At 42.3% G+C, this 14447-nt stretch overlaps 1 protein-coding gene and 2 long non-coding RNA genes across 3 annotated transcripts; 2 read left to right on the top strand and 1 right to left on the bottom strand.

Annotated features, from left to right (window-relative positions):
- The first annotated feature begins 1129 nt into the window (after positions 1-1129).
- LOC148716002 (uncharacterized) lies at positions 1130-3676 on the top strand. Its single transcript, XR_015995724.1, has 2 exons — positions 1130-1496; positions 2408-3676. It is a non-coding gene; the product is annotated as an uncharacterized LOC148716002 (long non-coding RNA).
- Positions 3677-4605: 929 nt separating this feature from the next.
- LOC148716001 (uncharacterized) lies at positions 4606-6586 on the top strand. The gene is made up of 2 exons (XR_015995720.1): positions 4606-4874; positions 5184-6586. It is a non-coding gene; the product is annotated as an uncharacterized LOC148716001 (long non-coding RNA).
- Positions 6587-7389: 803 nt separating this feature from the next.
- Positions 7390-13016, bottom strand: LOC148716000 (uncharacterized). The gene is made up of 8 exons (XM_088746174.1): positions 12714-13016; positions 11397-11453; positions 11039-11080; positions 10810-10851; positions 10179-10712; positions 8665-9452; positions 8275-8456; positions 7390-8143 (listed from the first exon to the last, which is right to left on the bottom strand). The coding sequence occupies exons 1-8, from the start codon at positions 12800-12802 to the stop codon at positions 7430-7432; spliced, it is 2448 nt and encodes an 815-aa protein (XP_088602300.1). The 5' UTR covers positions 12803-13016; the 3' UTR covers positions 7390-7429.
- Between the last annotated feature and the right edge of the window lie 1431 nt (positions 13017-14447).

The raw sequence follows: 14447 nt of genomic DNA, 5'->3' as shown, positions 1-14447 counted from the left end.
ATATTTGAATGCGAATAAGCTAGCAAGGTAATTGACTGCGAATAATAAGTGTTCATGTAGTGACTTACACATCATGCGCTCACGCGCTTTGAGGAAAGTGGACTGCGCGACGGCTGCACTTTGTCGTTCAAGGTTCACCGCTCTAGTGAAGTAATTGGAAACAGCATCCAGAAAGACGTCCACATCGGGTGGGATATCTCGCGGACTTAGGGCGTAGGTGAGTTTTTTCCGGGTAGGTGTAGGAGTCAAATGGTGCGGGCTGTCCAATTGGCCAAGGCAATCTGGTTGTGGTGATTTTTGCTGCGTTGCCTGTGCCTCGTGGCTTACAGGCGATAAATTCGAAGTGGAAGTCGAAGTCGGAGGATGTTGCGTGGTTTGATCGTGAAAGTCTAGGATCTGTGATTCGTCGTCGTCGGAAGCATAGCACAGGTCTACGAGAGAGGCCATCTTTTTTTCCCGCTGGTTTTTCTCTCTTAGGATGGGAGAAGAGATTGTTTTAACCCTTGAGTTGTCTTTTGCGGTGTTCAGTCGGCAGCGTTTGGAAGGAATAGAGGCCGATTAGGTGAGATCATGGACTTTTTAAAGTGGGGCTGTGTCGTCCCCTGGGGTTTGACGATTGGACAAAAAGTTGAATTTTTGAGAGCTTAATGCAGGCGCCGCGAGAGAGCTGGGGCTTCCAAAAACTGTTCCCTCAATAGTATAGACAGTGCAGCGCGCGCCTGTCACAGTCTCGTGTTTGTGAAATGCGCTGTTTAATTATGAGAGAATGATAAACTTTGAGGATGAGCTAAAAAGTTGAATTTTTGAGAGCTTAATGCAGGCGCCGCGAGAGAGCTGAGGCTTCGAAAAACTGTTCCCTCAATAGTATAGAAAGTGCAGCGCGCGCCTGTCACACTCTCGTGTTTGTGAAATGCGCTGTTTAATTATGAGAGAATGATAAACTTTGAGGATGAGCTAAAAAGTTGAATTTTTGAGAGCTTAATGCAGGCGCCGCGAGAGAGCTGAGGCTTCGAAAAACTGTTCCCTCAATAGTATAGAAAGTGTAGCGCGCGCCTGTCACACTCTCGTGTTTGTGAAATGCGCTGTTTAATTATGAGAGAATGATAAACTTTGAGGATGAGCTAAAAAGTTGAATTTTTGAGGCCTTGATGCGGCCGCCGCGAGAGGGCTGGGGCTTAGAAAAACTTCCCTCGATAGACTAGAATGAATAATGTATGGCGTGCGGCTGGGAGAATCTGGAGTTTGTGAAAGGCGGTGTTTAGTTATGAGAGAATCATAAAGTTTGATCAGAATTAATAGAGGGAACGGGAAGTGGTTATGAAAGCCGGAGAAGTTCAAAGGATAAGAACAATGGGAGCCCTCTGAGGTTGAAGGTAGAAGTCACATTCAAAACAAGATGGCGCTTGCTATGGGGAGACGATTTGGAAGTTATTTTAGACATTTTAGAAGGTGATGAAAGAGTCAATCAGCAGTTTGTAGCAGCAGTTAAGCAGCATGTAAGTTGCGATTGTGCTAATTTAGGTGTGTAATTTCTTTCTACCGACCCAAAACGTTCGCTCGGTGGTATATTCGGGGCATGGCAAGTTACTGAGTCGAGTCAGCCTTTTAAAAATGTTACAGCCCCAAAAATTGGACTTAGATATACATGTCCTAGCTGCAATGACTGATCAGGGTTTTTCTGTAGAAGCTACACTGAATGTCTGGTTTCATATGAGAAGTACTTGCTGGAAACAGCTCACATGGAATTTTATTTATTTATTTATTTATTTATTTATTTATTTATAATAACTTCATTTGCCTAAATAATAAGATAATAATAATAATAATAATAATAATAATAATAATACAGACAGATAACAATAGAAATAACATCGAGATGCAAAAAGGCAAAAAGGGTCAAGCCAGAGAGGAACTCAATTCTCATTGACGGCAGCCCCCAGAATAAAAGCAATATGCAATAAAAATAAAACTAAAATGTAAAGGTAAAAATTATTGAAAAAACAAGTTAATTGATAAATGGATATTGGTGCAATATTATTGATATTATTTAAAAATGTGTTCTTTCAGTTTTTTTTTTAAACTTACTAGCAGAGCTAGAGCTAACTACTATGTCACTTGGCAAGTCATTCCAGATTTTTATATATTTATACCAAAAAGAGTTCTTGAGGATATTTGTTCGAGCATAAGGCGTCCAGATTTTGACATTGTTGGTAGATCTCGTCCGACTATTGGAGAAAGTTAAGTAATTACATATAAGTCTACTCTTGAAAAACCATTAATGAATTTGAATAATTGCACTAAACTAAGAAATTCACGACGCGAGTCGAGTGTTGGCCAGCCAAGATACTTCAAACGTTCACTATAGCAATATGTTGCACGAATCGTAATTTTTCTTTGTTGGTTGTAGGTCCAGCAACATGAAATGATCTGCAAAGACTGTGTGAACGACACAGCAGTCTTCACCAAGGATCCATTCAGCCTTTGAGCGTCAGCATACTTGCTGAAGTTGTGGCTTCCGCAATCAGGAAATTCAATGAAACTGAATTGTTACAAAAAGCTTGAGGGATGAACTAAGCAAGTATTCTTTTCAACAGCCAGAGGAAAGAGGTTTGGAATTCACTGGTATCAAATCAATGTATGATGGGTTTTTTAAAGAATTGAGACCTGGTGAAGTTTTTCAGAAATATCATGCAACAGTCCCGGTGAAGTCTAGGCAGTTCTTCACTGGACTGTCAAGGAATGCTGCCCCATTATGATGGTGGACTAAAGTTGCCGACTGCCTCATTGCATACTACTGTAAGAGAAGCAAGAACTCACTCTGGTGACAATGATCCCACCAGTACAGTACCATCTGAGGGGCAAAAGGGCTGGTCATGTGCTGCACAATTTGTGTGTGTGAGAAATATGCAAGAACCGGTACCGTGGAGAGCCAGCAAGCTATGGCAATACTAAAGGCTGGCAAACTTGACTGTATCAATGATTCAAACAAAGCATGCAAAATCTGATTTCAAGTAATAGAACCGTGGTGGGCTATGGTCAATTACAGAGCCAGCTCCAAGAGTGGTTTCACTAGGAATCGAAACTGTTACGATAACTCTCAAAGCTACTAGTGATAGTGATGGATTGATCATAACTGATCAAGGATGTATTGCATGGCATGACTACTTTGTGTGTGTACGGATATGCTCACAATTCTCCTTCCCAAAGGATGTGAGTGAGAAAAACAAGATCGAAGTGAAGCACACAACAGAGGGGAAGTGTCTTTGCAAGGAAATTAGTCAGAGTTGCTAATCAAATGAACAAGGGAAGCAAAGTTAAAGTTCTCCATTTATATTTCACTTACTTTTGTGAACAACAAATAGCAAAGTTGTTTACAACATTATTAAAAGAAGCTAGTTTCTAATGTTTAGTTCCAAACAATGTGACAATGCCAAATGAAAACTTTCCCATGTGAATGTGGAACTTGGTGTCAATACGATCATAGCTTGTTTGAATGGAATTTGGAGGATTATGGAAAACTACTTATGAATGATTTCATTCTAAAAACGTGTGTTAACCATTGTGTTAATCACTGTTTGATTGTGAAAAAGTGGTCTGTCATTTCATACTGGCATTTGTGGATGGCGTGCCAAAATGTTCTTCTCAATTTCACATTAAAAAAAAAAAAAACACTTCCTATGCTTTCTGTCCTCTTACATTTGTTGTAGGACTGCAGAAGCAAGGCTACAACCTAATTGGCATTGTGTAGTTCCAGAAAATGTCCATACTCCGCTTAAAGAGAGGGTTGAAAATTCTTGGGAATGGGGGGAATCTCAAAGGCCAAAAGCCTCAAGGAAATGTATGAACCTTCATTGCAATTTCCAGAGTGTTGGGAGGGGGTCTTAAGAAAAGTCCCTTCTGTGGGGGGGAGGTATGGATAATATTTATAGAAGTACATAGGGCAAAAAAATTCCAACCTCCCAAACGAGGTCTCTAGTTTTAGTCACACAAACTTGACTTTTTCGTGGACCCTGACAAACCTAGAATTGCCATGAAATTTCTAACGAGCAATCTGACATTCTCTTTCGCTTAAATACGGTAGCATAGCCAGTAAACAGTAAACACTCTCGTGTTTGTGAAATGCGCTGTTTAATTATGAGAGAATGATAAACTTTGAGGATGAGCTAAAAAGTTGAATTTTTGAGAGCTTAATGCAGCCGCCGCGAGAGAGCTGGGCCTTAGAAAAACTGTTCCCTCAATAGTATAGAAAGTGCAGCGCGCGCCTGTCACACTCTCGTGTTTGTGAAATGCGCTGTTTAATTATGAGAGAATGATAAACTTTGAGGATGAGCTAAAAAGTTGAATTTTTGAGAGCTTAATGCAGCCGCCGCGAGAGAGCTGGGCCTTAGAAAAACTGTTCCCTCAATAGTATAGAAAGTGCAGCGCGCGCCTGTCACACTCTCGTGTTTGTGAAATGCGCTGTTTAATTATGAGAGAATGATAAACTTTGAGGATGAGCTAAAAAGTTGAATTTTTGAGGGCTTGATGCGGCCGCCGCGAGAGGGCTGGGCCTTAGAAAAACTGTTCCCTCGATAGACTAGAATGAATAATGTATGGCGTGCGGCTGTGAGAATCTGGAGTTTGTGAAAGGCGGTGTTTAACTATGAGAGAATCATAAAGTTTGATCAGAGTTAATAGAGGGAACGGGAAGTGGTTATGAAAGCCGGAGAAGTTCAAACGGTAAGAAGAATGGGAGCCCTCTGAGGTTGAAGGTACAAGTCACATTCAAAACAAGATGGCGCTTGCTATGGGGAGACGATTTGGAAGTTATTTTAGACATTTTAGAAGGCGATGAAAGAGTCAATCAGCAGTTTGTAGCAGCAGTTAAGCAGCATGTAAGTTGCGATTGTGTTAATTGAGGTGTCTAATTTCTTTCTACCGACCCAAAACGTTCGCTCGGAGATATATTCGGGGCATGGCAAGTTACTGAGTCGAGTCAGCCTTTTAAAAATGTTACAGCCCCAAAAATTGGACTTAGATATACATGTCCTAGCTGCAATGACTGATCAGGGTTTTTCTGTAGAAGCTACACTGAATGTCTGGTTTAATATGAGAAGTACTTGCTGGAAACAGCTCACATGGAATTTTTTAGCTGGTTGTAGCAATATGTTGCACGAATCGTAATTTTTCTTTGTTTGTTGTAGGTCCAGCAACATGAAATGATCTGCAAAGCATGCAAAATCTGATTTCAAGTAATAGAACCGTGGTGGGCTATGGTCAATTACAGAGCCAGCTCCAAGAGTGGTTTCACTAGGAATTGAAACTGTTACAATAACTCTCAAAGCTACTAGTGATAGTGATGGATTGATCATAACTGATCAAGGATGTATTGCATGGCACGATTACTTTGTGTGTGTACGGATATGCTCACAATTCTCCTTCCCAAAGGATGTGAGTGAGAAAAACAAGATCGAAATGAAGCACACGACAGAGGGGAAGTGTCTTTGCAAGGAAATTAGTCAGAGTTGCTAATGAAATGAACAAGGGAAGCAAAGTGAAAGTTCTCCATTTCTATTTCACTTACTTTTGTGAACAACAAATAGCAAAGTTGTTTACAACATTATTAAAAGAAGCTAGTTTCTAATGTTTAGTTCCAAACAATGTGACAATGCCAAATGAAAACTTTCCCATGTGAATGTGGAACTTGGTGTCAATACGATCATAGCTTGTTTGAATGGAATTTGGAGGATTATGGAAAACTACTTATGAATTATTTCATTCTAAAAGCGTGTGTTAACCATTGTGTTAATCACTGTTTGATTGTGAAAAAGTGGTCTGTCATTTCATACTGGCATTTGTGGATGGCGTGCCAATGTTCTTCTCAATTTCACATTAAAAAAAAAAAAAAAAAAACACACTTCCTATGCTTTCTGTCCTCTTACATTTGTTGTAGGACTGCAGAAGCAAGGCTACAACCCAATTGGCATTGTGTAGTTCCAGAAAATGTCCATACTCCGCTTAAAGAGAGGGTTGAAAATTCTTGGGAATGGGGGGAATCTCAAAGGCCAAAAGCCTCAAGGAAATGTATGAACCTTCATTGCAATTTCCAGAGTGTTGGGAGGGGGTCTTAAGAAAAGTCCCTTCTGTGGGGGGGAGGTATGGATAATATTTATAGAAGTACATAGGGCAAAAAAATTCCAACCTCCCAAACGAGGTCTCTAGTTTTAGTCACACAAACTTGACTTTTTCGTGGACCCTGACAAACCTAGAATTGCCATGAAATTTCTAACGAGCAATCTGACATTCTCTTTCGCTTAAATACGGTAGCATAGCCAGGATATTTAGAAATTCCTGTAAAGAGTCGTGCTACTACACAGCATTTTTACAGTTTGACTTTTTTTGGGCATGGCCACTTGGCATCGGTAAGCTGTTCCCAAGATTTCTTCCCATCTTTCCTTCCTTTGGTATTGCCACTCTGACATGAAATGGATCTCTCCATTCTAATGGTGTTACTATTGTAACCAAACTGATGAAGAACTGAAACCTGTAACAAAATGTTGATGATTGATATGGATGATTTAATAACATATGACTTGGAATCATTTGAGTAAGGAGATATTTAGATTTAATGTTTGAGTTTGGATTTTCTGATTTCAGTATGACTCTTTTTCATAGATTTGAATGCAATTGCGCTCTGCAATTTTCCAAAAATAATATGTCCAAATCTATTTGCGAAAAAAAAAAAAAAAAAAAAAAAAAAATAGAAGAAGAGAAGAAAACACCTGTAGATATCAAAAAACCCAACCCTTAGAGCAACAATTTAAGATACACACACACACACACACACAGTGGTTGTTTTCGTTGTAAAACAAGATTTAATGGAGTGGCTTCAGTTTACAAGCGTCCTCCTGAAATAAAACTAGTAGTAGTAGTAGTAGAATCTTTATTTATACACGATAACAATTCAAGGTAAAAGGCTTGTGGGCTCGTGTACTTAACAAAATAGTATCTAGCCAACTTATGATTATACTGAGACACATTTCAAACTAAATAAGAAGCTACACTACAATAAAACATTCAATTTCCTCTCAAACTTAAAAGTACTTGTAATCAGTTGATCTATTCCTAGCCGTCGAACCTGATGAACTGGTAAAAAGTAAAGCTTGTGAAGTGATTGTTTCTCCTGAGATTCTTAAGGGCGAAACTACCTACATTTTTGACAAGATGGTTAACATAGCTAACATAGTAGCGAACCTCTATATGCTAAAGAGTCCTAGACCGGCGATCGGTCGCGCCGGTGAGTGACGAACAGAACATGACAGCGAGAACGAGGAAGGAAGGAAGGAAGGAAGAAAAACAAACTAACTCTAACACAATTGAAAAATCTGAACGCGTGCAAAGTCCAAGTCATTCGCAGGCGCAGTCACTGCCATTTAGAATAGGACACTTTTCAGGTTTGGAGAGAGGGGGTCAGAAAGTCCTTCCAGGAAGAATCGTCGGGCAACCTCTTACGGATGGCTTCCAGAGCCAGCAGTTTGGCCTGTCGACCGCGTTGGGCGATGACCGTGTTTGCTACCCTCCGCAGCTGTTCCCAGAAGGCCGCTCGACCACTGGACAATTGAACGCAGAGCAGCTGGGGCACCAGCAGGGCTAGCTCCCCGATGCGTCGGATGCACTGCAACCTATTTCTTTCCACTTCTAAAAGGGAGCACAGCAAGGCCTTTACAGACTGCTTCCTCGTAGTTTTCTGGCCGGGGGGCAATGACTTGGGGACTGCCAGCTCGTAGAGTTGGTGGACGGCCACCGCACTGGCCAGCAGTCGGCTGAAGAGGGCGCCCTTGCTAGTGGAGCTCCTAGCCAGGAGATGGCAGAGATCCAGGTGACGAGCAAACACCCTGCAGACGGGACATGGTGGTTGTCGCCGACAGGGGTCTGCTGGCTCCATCTGCGGCCAAAATCGACCGGCCTTCAGGGCACAGCTCTCCTCTGGGCAGTCACAGGCAGCGGCGCAGATGACAAAGAGGCTTGCCATCTTCTCGGCCACCATTTGACGGTGCGCGTCTGCGACTCGCTGGCTGGTGGCCTCTTGCACTGCCTCCGGATCTTCTTTCCAAGCGCGTCCTCCTGCATTTGCCGCTGTGCTGGCCATGGCAGTTTGTAGTTCCTGTTGGGACAGACAACAAGAAGGGGAAACAAGATTGACGATATACATCACCAGTGCGCCAGGAGGCACACAAATGATCCAACAGGGTTTAACAGTGATGATCTGATCGGTGATCACGAATGTAAGTTTACCTCTTGGCGAAGTGGCTGGTGGTCTCTGAAGAAGTTTGACACGGCCTGCCACGTTTCCTCGTCGGGGAAATCCTCCATTCGGAGACCCGGCACCGACGAGTGCCTCAGGCCCCAGCGATCCTCTGCCTCTGCTTGCGCTGTCTGCCCTTCGCCTTGGCCTGTGGTCGTCGCTCCTGCTCCAGCTGTCATTTAAGAAGTGAAAAAAAAAAAATAATAATAATAATAATAGAATAAAATAAAATAAATAAATAGATAAATAGATAAATAAATTAATAAATAAATAATGTGAACAGAAAAAAAAAAAAAAAAAAAAAAAAAACCGAACAAAACAGACAATCAAACAAAAGGCAGCAGTTGGTTAACGCGGTTGCTTTTCAGCCTTATCATTACCTGGTTGTCCGCCCTCAGGCAGCGCCCTTTCTTCCGTGCGCGTCGCCTTGGTTCTAGCACCGCCTACAGAGGAAGCCCTTCTCTTCTTTCTTCTGGCAAGGCCGGCGACAGCCGTGGAGGTGGTGGCTTCTGCTGCCCCTTCGGCCCCACCGCCGTCCCCTTCGGACGAGGAGTCACTCTGCTGCCCAGGTTGGCTAGCTAGCCGCGCGAGCAGATCGCAGAGCAGTCTGTCTTTCTCTCGGGAGGACTGGCGTTGCGCAGTGCCGTCGCTGGACGACTTGCCGATTTCCCGCATGACGCTTTGCGGACACTCTATCAGGGGTTCGTCGGCGTCGTCGTCTTCCTCGTTGCTAGGGCTGGATCCCTCCGCGGCTGACGACTCGTCGCCCTCTCTCCAAGCTGGGTTCAGGTTGGAGTGAAGCGTTTCTAAGGTCTCCGGCGATAGGGCTTCAAAGGTGGCAAAGCTCACGCCGTACTCCACCATGGCGGACGCAAGGTACTGCGGACAGAATGTTCCGCTCTGATATCTGATGGCCGCGTACCTGAGGTTTAGGAGTCGCGCCCTGCTGAGACCTGAGCCCGCGGTGGTTGCCCGACTTACCAAGCAGGCCACGTCGCACACAGCCAGTCGCCTCAACGTCAGATTACTGGCTTTCGCCGACACTGTTATGTTGCCCGGTAGAAAACCCCCGTGGTCTTGCGTAACGAGCTTCCTGGGAAAGCCGTGCGTGTATTCTGGGCTGGCCAGGGACCAGGGAGGTGCATTCCAGACCATGATATTTCCAAACCTACATGGAGACGAAGGATTACCAAACAAGAATTAAGGAAAGAAATGGATTGATTCATTTACTTAAGTATTTCTACAAAGTACACGAAAAACAGAGACACAAAACTGAAAGAGAAACCGAAAAAAAAAAACTGAAACAAAAAACTAAGCATCCTATTCCCCCTCCATTCCCTAGATCTAATACGCTCACGCAAAAAGGAGGCAAAAACTAGAATCTAAGAGCTACAAACCGAGTGGGTTTGTAGCTCCGACGACATTTAGGACAGATTATTTTAAAAGTGCGATAATGTTCGCCATCAAAGACATGTAAGAGTCTTTTAAAGTCAAAATCCTGAAGCTCGCCCCTAAAAGAGCCAAGGGGCTCTGACTGCCTAGCATCAACTGGAATATGTTTCATATGTTTGTTGTTAATTGGAATATTGTTCCACGAAAGGAATCATTCTAATCGAGTCAAAGTCTCTGCAAGTAGATGCTTTGCTCATATTTGGTTTCATTCAAGGGAAAAGCTGAGCATCCTTCCTAGGCGAGTCTGACTGGCCGGTAACAGGTGATAAAAAATGATCCAAAGGTCCGGCGGGCTAGATCTATCTGTCCACGAAGTCATTTAAAGAAGAGAAAAAAAATAGGAGATCTAAATACTCCGACCATTAGCCAAGGGGTAAGAGTTTAAGCCTAACGCGGAAATCAAATCCAATCATATGAAAATGAAAAAAAGAAAACGACCTACCTGTCCAAGCGAACCAGGTTTAAATTGCTGTCTAAAGGCGCTTGTCTGCTAGTTAGGGCTTCGGTCAACTTTGCCCCGTCACGTCGGAAAAGTTCCCACTTGTTCAGGTCTCTGAGTAGATGTTTGCGACGGGGAGACTTCTGGGTTGGATCAGACGGAGAGGGCAAAGGAAGCGTGTCTTTCCACCCAATCTCTAGGCTGCGTGTGCAGTAACGTATTGCGCTGGCTGCGTCTTCGAAGGTAAGTGCGTTGGAGACCCTCTCCTCATCAGAGTCGCGAGGCACTATGTGTCTTGGCAGCGTCAGACTGTCCAACAAGAACAAATCAAAGTTGAAGGCTAGAGGCCTGTCCGGGGATTCTGCGAATGCCAAGGGAAAGTATGGCTGTACAGTCTCCGCGTCCCTTTGGACGGAAAGTGCCTCCTGTTTTCGGTAAAAGGACTGACTGCTCTCCTCTACAAGTTCCTCTTCTGGCACTAAAAATGTCCTGTCCCCGGGCGTCTGCACGTCTTCCTCATCATCGTGGTCGTCAGCTCTGTCGGCGCAAAAACCTCCTATTAGACCATTACCCTACGGCTACCAAAAGAGAAAAGGGAAAAAAATGGGCCAAGTAGAGGAGCGATTTGACCCACCTCCTACCACCTTCTGCTGCAGCCTCCGTGTCAAGCAACTGTCTGAAAATCCAAGACAGACACACTTTTTGTTTGTTGTTGTTTTTTTTTTTACACAAGTAACAATGGCAATAGATACAGATTGTGGCCATTTCCAGAACGTACCGAGTGCGCGCGACAAAATTGTACACCAAAGATATATCGCAGATCCTGGGTTACTAAAAACAAACAGAAAACATGAGGATCCTACCTTGCTCCAGCGCCACTGGTTTCTCGACTTCTCTGGTTTTTCCTACACAGAACAAGATACGCGATCGTGTTAAGTTGTCTAGGCTCGTTCCAAATGCATTTGAAATCACGGTGAAATGAACTAGCTACGCCTGCTGCCCCAAGAAGTGAAACCATAGGTTAAGAAGGCATAATCGGCGGTTTGACCAGAATATCCGAGTTCACGTCGAATGCCTTACAAAAGTCAAGTAAGCTATCTTTCTCAAAAGTTTCAGCGTAATAGTGGAATTCTCTCTGAACTCTGTCATGAAAACAGAGAACAGATTTGACGGCTTTACCCTGGTTCCACGTGTCATCATCATTTAGTTGATATCATTTACCTTCTTGGTGGACTCTTGTCGTCTCTGCCACTACCGTCGTCACTCTCTTGCGAGGATCTACGAGAATAATGAGAATCATAATAATAATAATCATAATAATAATAATAATAATAATAATAATAATAATAATAATAACAATAATAGGACTCTAGATTTGCCATTCACCTTTCTCTTTTCTGTATAGTTTTAGATATGCTTTTACTTATCAGATTATTAGACTTTGAATCTGTTCAGATTTGACTCCGTTATCTATAGTTTTCCAGACGCTTTGAAAGAAAAAAAAAAAAAAGGTGCAGATGTGAGCCGAAAGTGAGTTCTTTTTCATCGTTTTATTCGCTGTTAATATTTTGTATTGCAGAAGATTTGATGGAAATTATTGCTATATAATAGTAAGGGAAATAATAAGGAATCATAGTAAGGCATAATGATAAGGAATAACAACAAGGCAATGAGAAAGCTATTTCTGGGAATCATAGCTAAAGCCAGGAATACTGAGCCAAGAAGTGTTCAGCATTATTATCATAGCTATCATTATTATGAACCGAGGTGTGTATGCACTCGCTTTTCTTAAATTTTTATCAGACATTTCAATGTATTTTTCGATTTTTAAGCATTTTATCGGAATAATAATAGTTATAAAACAAAAACAAGACAAAACAAAACGGAAACAAAACAAAAGAAAAACCAACAGTTTTTTCGCCCAATGTAAAAGCAAAATAATTATAGTGATCGCTTGAGGCTTTCAGTCGGAATTCGCCAAGTAAATATTTGGCTGTTAGATTCGCTCCGACGAACGGAGGGCTAACGCTCGAAAGGTCAGCTTTTATAATCGTAACGGTGGCCAATTTACCATTTCAACTTTGTTGATATGTTCAAATTATTTCCTTACCCCCACCGACGCAGCCCCAAACATTTTCTTTAGAAACTATCGGCCTTTATTCATTTGGCTGTTAGGTTTGAGACGAGTTTTTCGAAGTGTGTCACCAGATAGCCATTTTATAGTATGGCCACGATCAGATCTTTCGATGGTGAGCTAGCTAGAAAACCAAAATAATATTTAGAGTCGCTTGACCTTGCTAAAGAAACATTTAATACTCTCAAGAGGCTTGAAAGATCGAAGCTTTCAGTGAAAATTCGGTGAGATTTTCTGACTGCCGGGCATTTAGTCTATTTAAGACCATTCCCGGCTGCCGGGCATATGTATATAGCCACAGCGAGTTCCGAGTGGAAACAAACAAACAATTCCTCTTGGAAGTGTTACAAGATGCTACAGCGATTTCTACTATTGAAAACAATACTAAATAATGCTTCCCCTACCGAAATAATTCCTGCGAATCTCGTTCCTCGTTCGCTGGACTCGAACTCTTGGATGAAAAATAATCGGAGATCGCAGCTTTCCGGCTCATTTTTAGAGGTTCTCGCTGCGGCTTCAAGTACGTTTCTTTAATATGTATTTATTTTTATTTTGCCAGGGGACACTTATATATAACGGGGGCACCTTACGTCAAATTTCCCAAAATAGATCTTGCCTTACTTTGTTTACCTATTGACGTCAATTTTCTCCAAATAGACGTCCCAAAAAAGCCTCTTGACGTCATTCGAGGATTTTCCCCACGTAGCTATTTTGGTGTTTTGGCCGAGCGAACACTGGAACTTGCCTCGACGGGGCAAGTTCCAGTGCTCCGGCGGCTGCCTGTGCATTCTCGGTGCTCGAATGACTTGGACGGTCGAACAATATCGTATTAAATAATAATTGAACAATATGGTATTAAACCGACAATTTCTTTTGATCGATCCAGCCCAAAAGAGTCTCCCTTTGTTTACATAGCCCTCCTACGCAGCCCCTAGGCCGAGATGATGAAGGAAAGCTTCGATTGGACGGCAGATGGCCAAAGCAGTTTCCCATTACCCTTCGAGATCATACGTCAAAATCTAACCAAAATACCTGCAAAAATAAGCACTTTTCCGTGAAGAGAAAGCAAGAATATTTTACCGACAAAAGAAATTCCTGTAAAGAGTGTACAAATCAAATTGAGACGACAAGTGACTTCCTTCAAGCATCTAAAGAGTGTACAGATCCGAAATGAAGCTGACAATTCACTTCTTTCTTCAAGCAAAGAGTCCTTGAGATGAGCCTTTTTTTTTCTTTTCGTTTCGTTCAGTTTCTCCACAAAACAATGCTTCCTTTTTCGGTCAATGAGCAAAATCGCCAAGCTGATCAAATGAAATTTCTCACAATCTACTACCTAAGGCTTTTCTCAATGTCTTGGCACATACCAGTCGTGGGTAATTGAAGTACTGGGCTAGCATGAAAAGTCCAGCTTATTATATGAGTCAGGTCAGATCAGAACGACCATTTTAATACATGCTGTTCTTTGTAAATGATGACATCTTCATGTAAGAGAGTTGGTTCTAAGAGAGAGCGGTTGTTATTTCTTTTGAAAGAAGGCAAAGATTCCGAACGACAACCCTTTGAGCCCCCCCCATACCCACTTACAAATTCTCCCTAGTGATCTTTCCATTACCTTCTTCACAGAATTTGATACAATACCCCCCAAACACTTTTCCTGAGCTGATCACTTTAGGAAATCTCATAACTTTCTCTTCTCATCTAGTGATATTGTGGGGGGAAGACTGACTGTGATCACTTTTGTGACTTGAAACCCAAATAAGACAGCACAAAAACCAACCCCAGGCCTGAGAAGTGCAATTTATCATCTCAGTCAGGTCAGAGGGAATTGAAGCCTTTGCATCTATTTAAGGGGACTCATGTCCTATCGTTTATGTACAAGTACTTTGTACAGATCTTTAAAGGAAACGAGGAAGGCAGTTATTTTATTCAGTCTCTTCTTTCTTGGCTGGTTTTAATCGGGGTAGGGTTTTCTGCCTGAACCATTTTAATGGATGCTGTCCTTTGTAAATGATGACATCTTCATGGAAGAGAGAGTTGGTTTAAGAGAGTGGTTGAAATCTCATAACTTGTTCTTCTGATGATCCATTCATAGGGGAGAGAACTGATTTTGATCACCCCCACAAGTGCAATATCAATTG

The sequence above is a fragment of the Stylophora pistillata genome, unplaced genomic scaffold (genome assembly GCF_964205215.1).
Source record: "Stylophora pistillata unplaced genomic scaffold, jaStyPist1.2 SCAFFOLD_51, whole genome shotgun sequence".
NCBI lineage: Eukaryota > Metazoa > Cnidaria > Anthozoa > Scleractinia > Pocilloporidae > Stylophora > Stylophora pistillata.
This window is presented reverse-complemented; position numbering and strand designations above follow the sequence as displayed.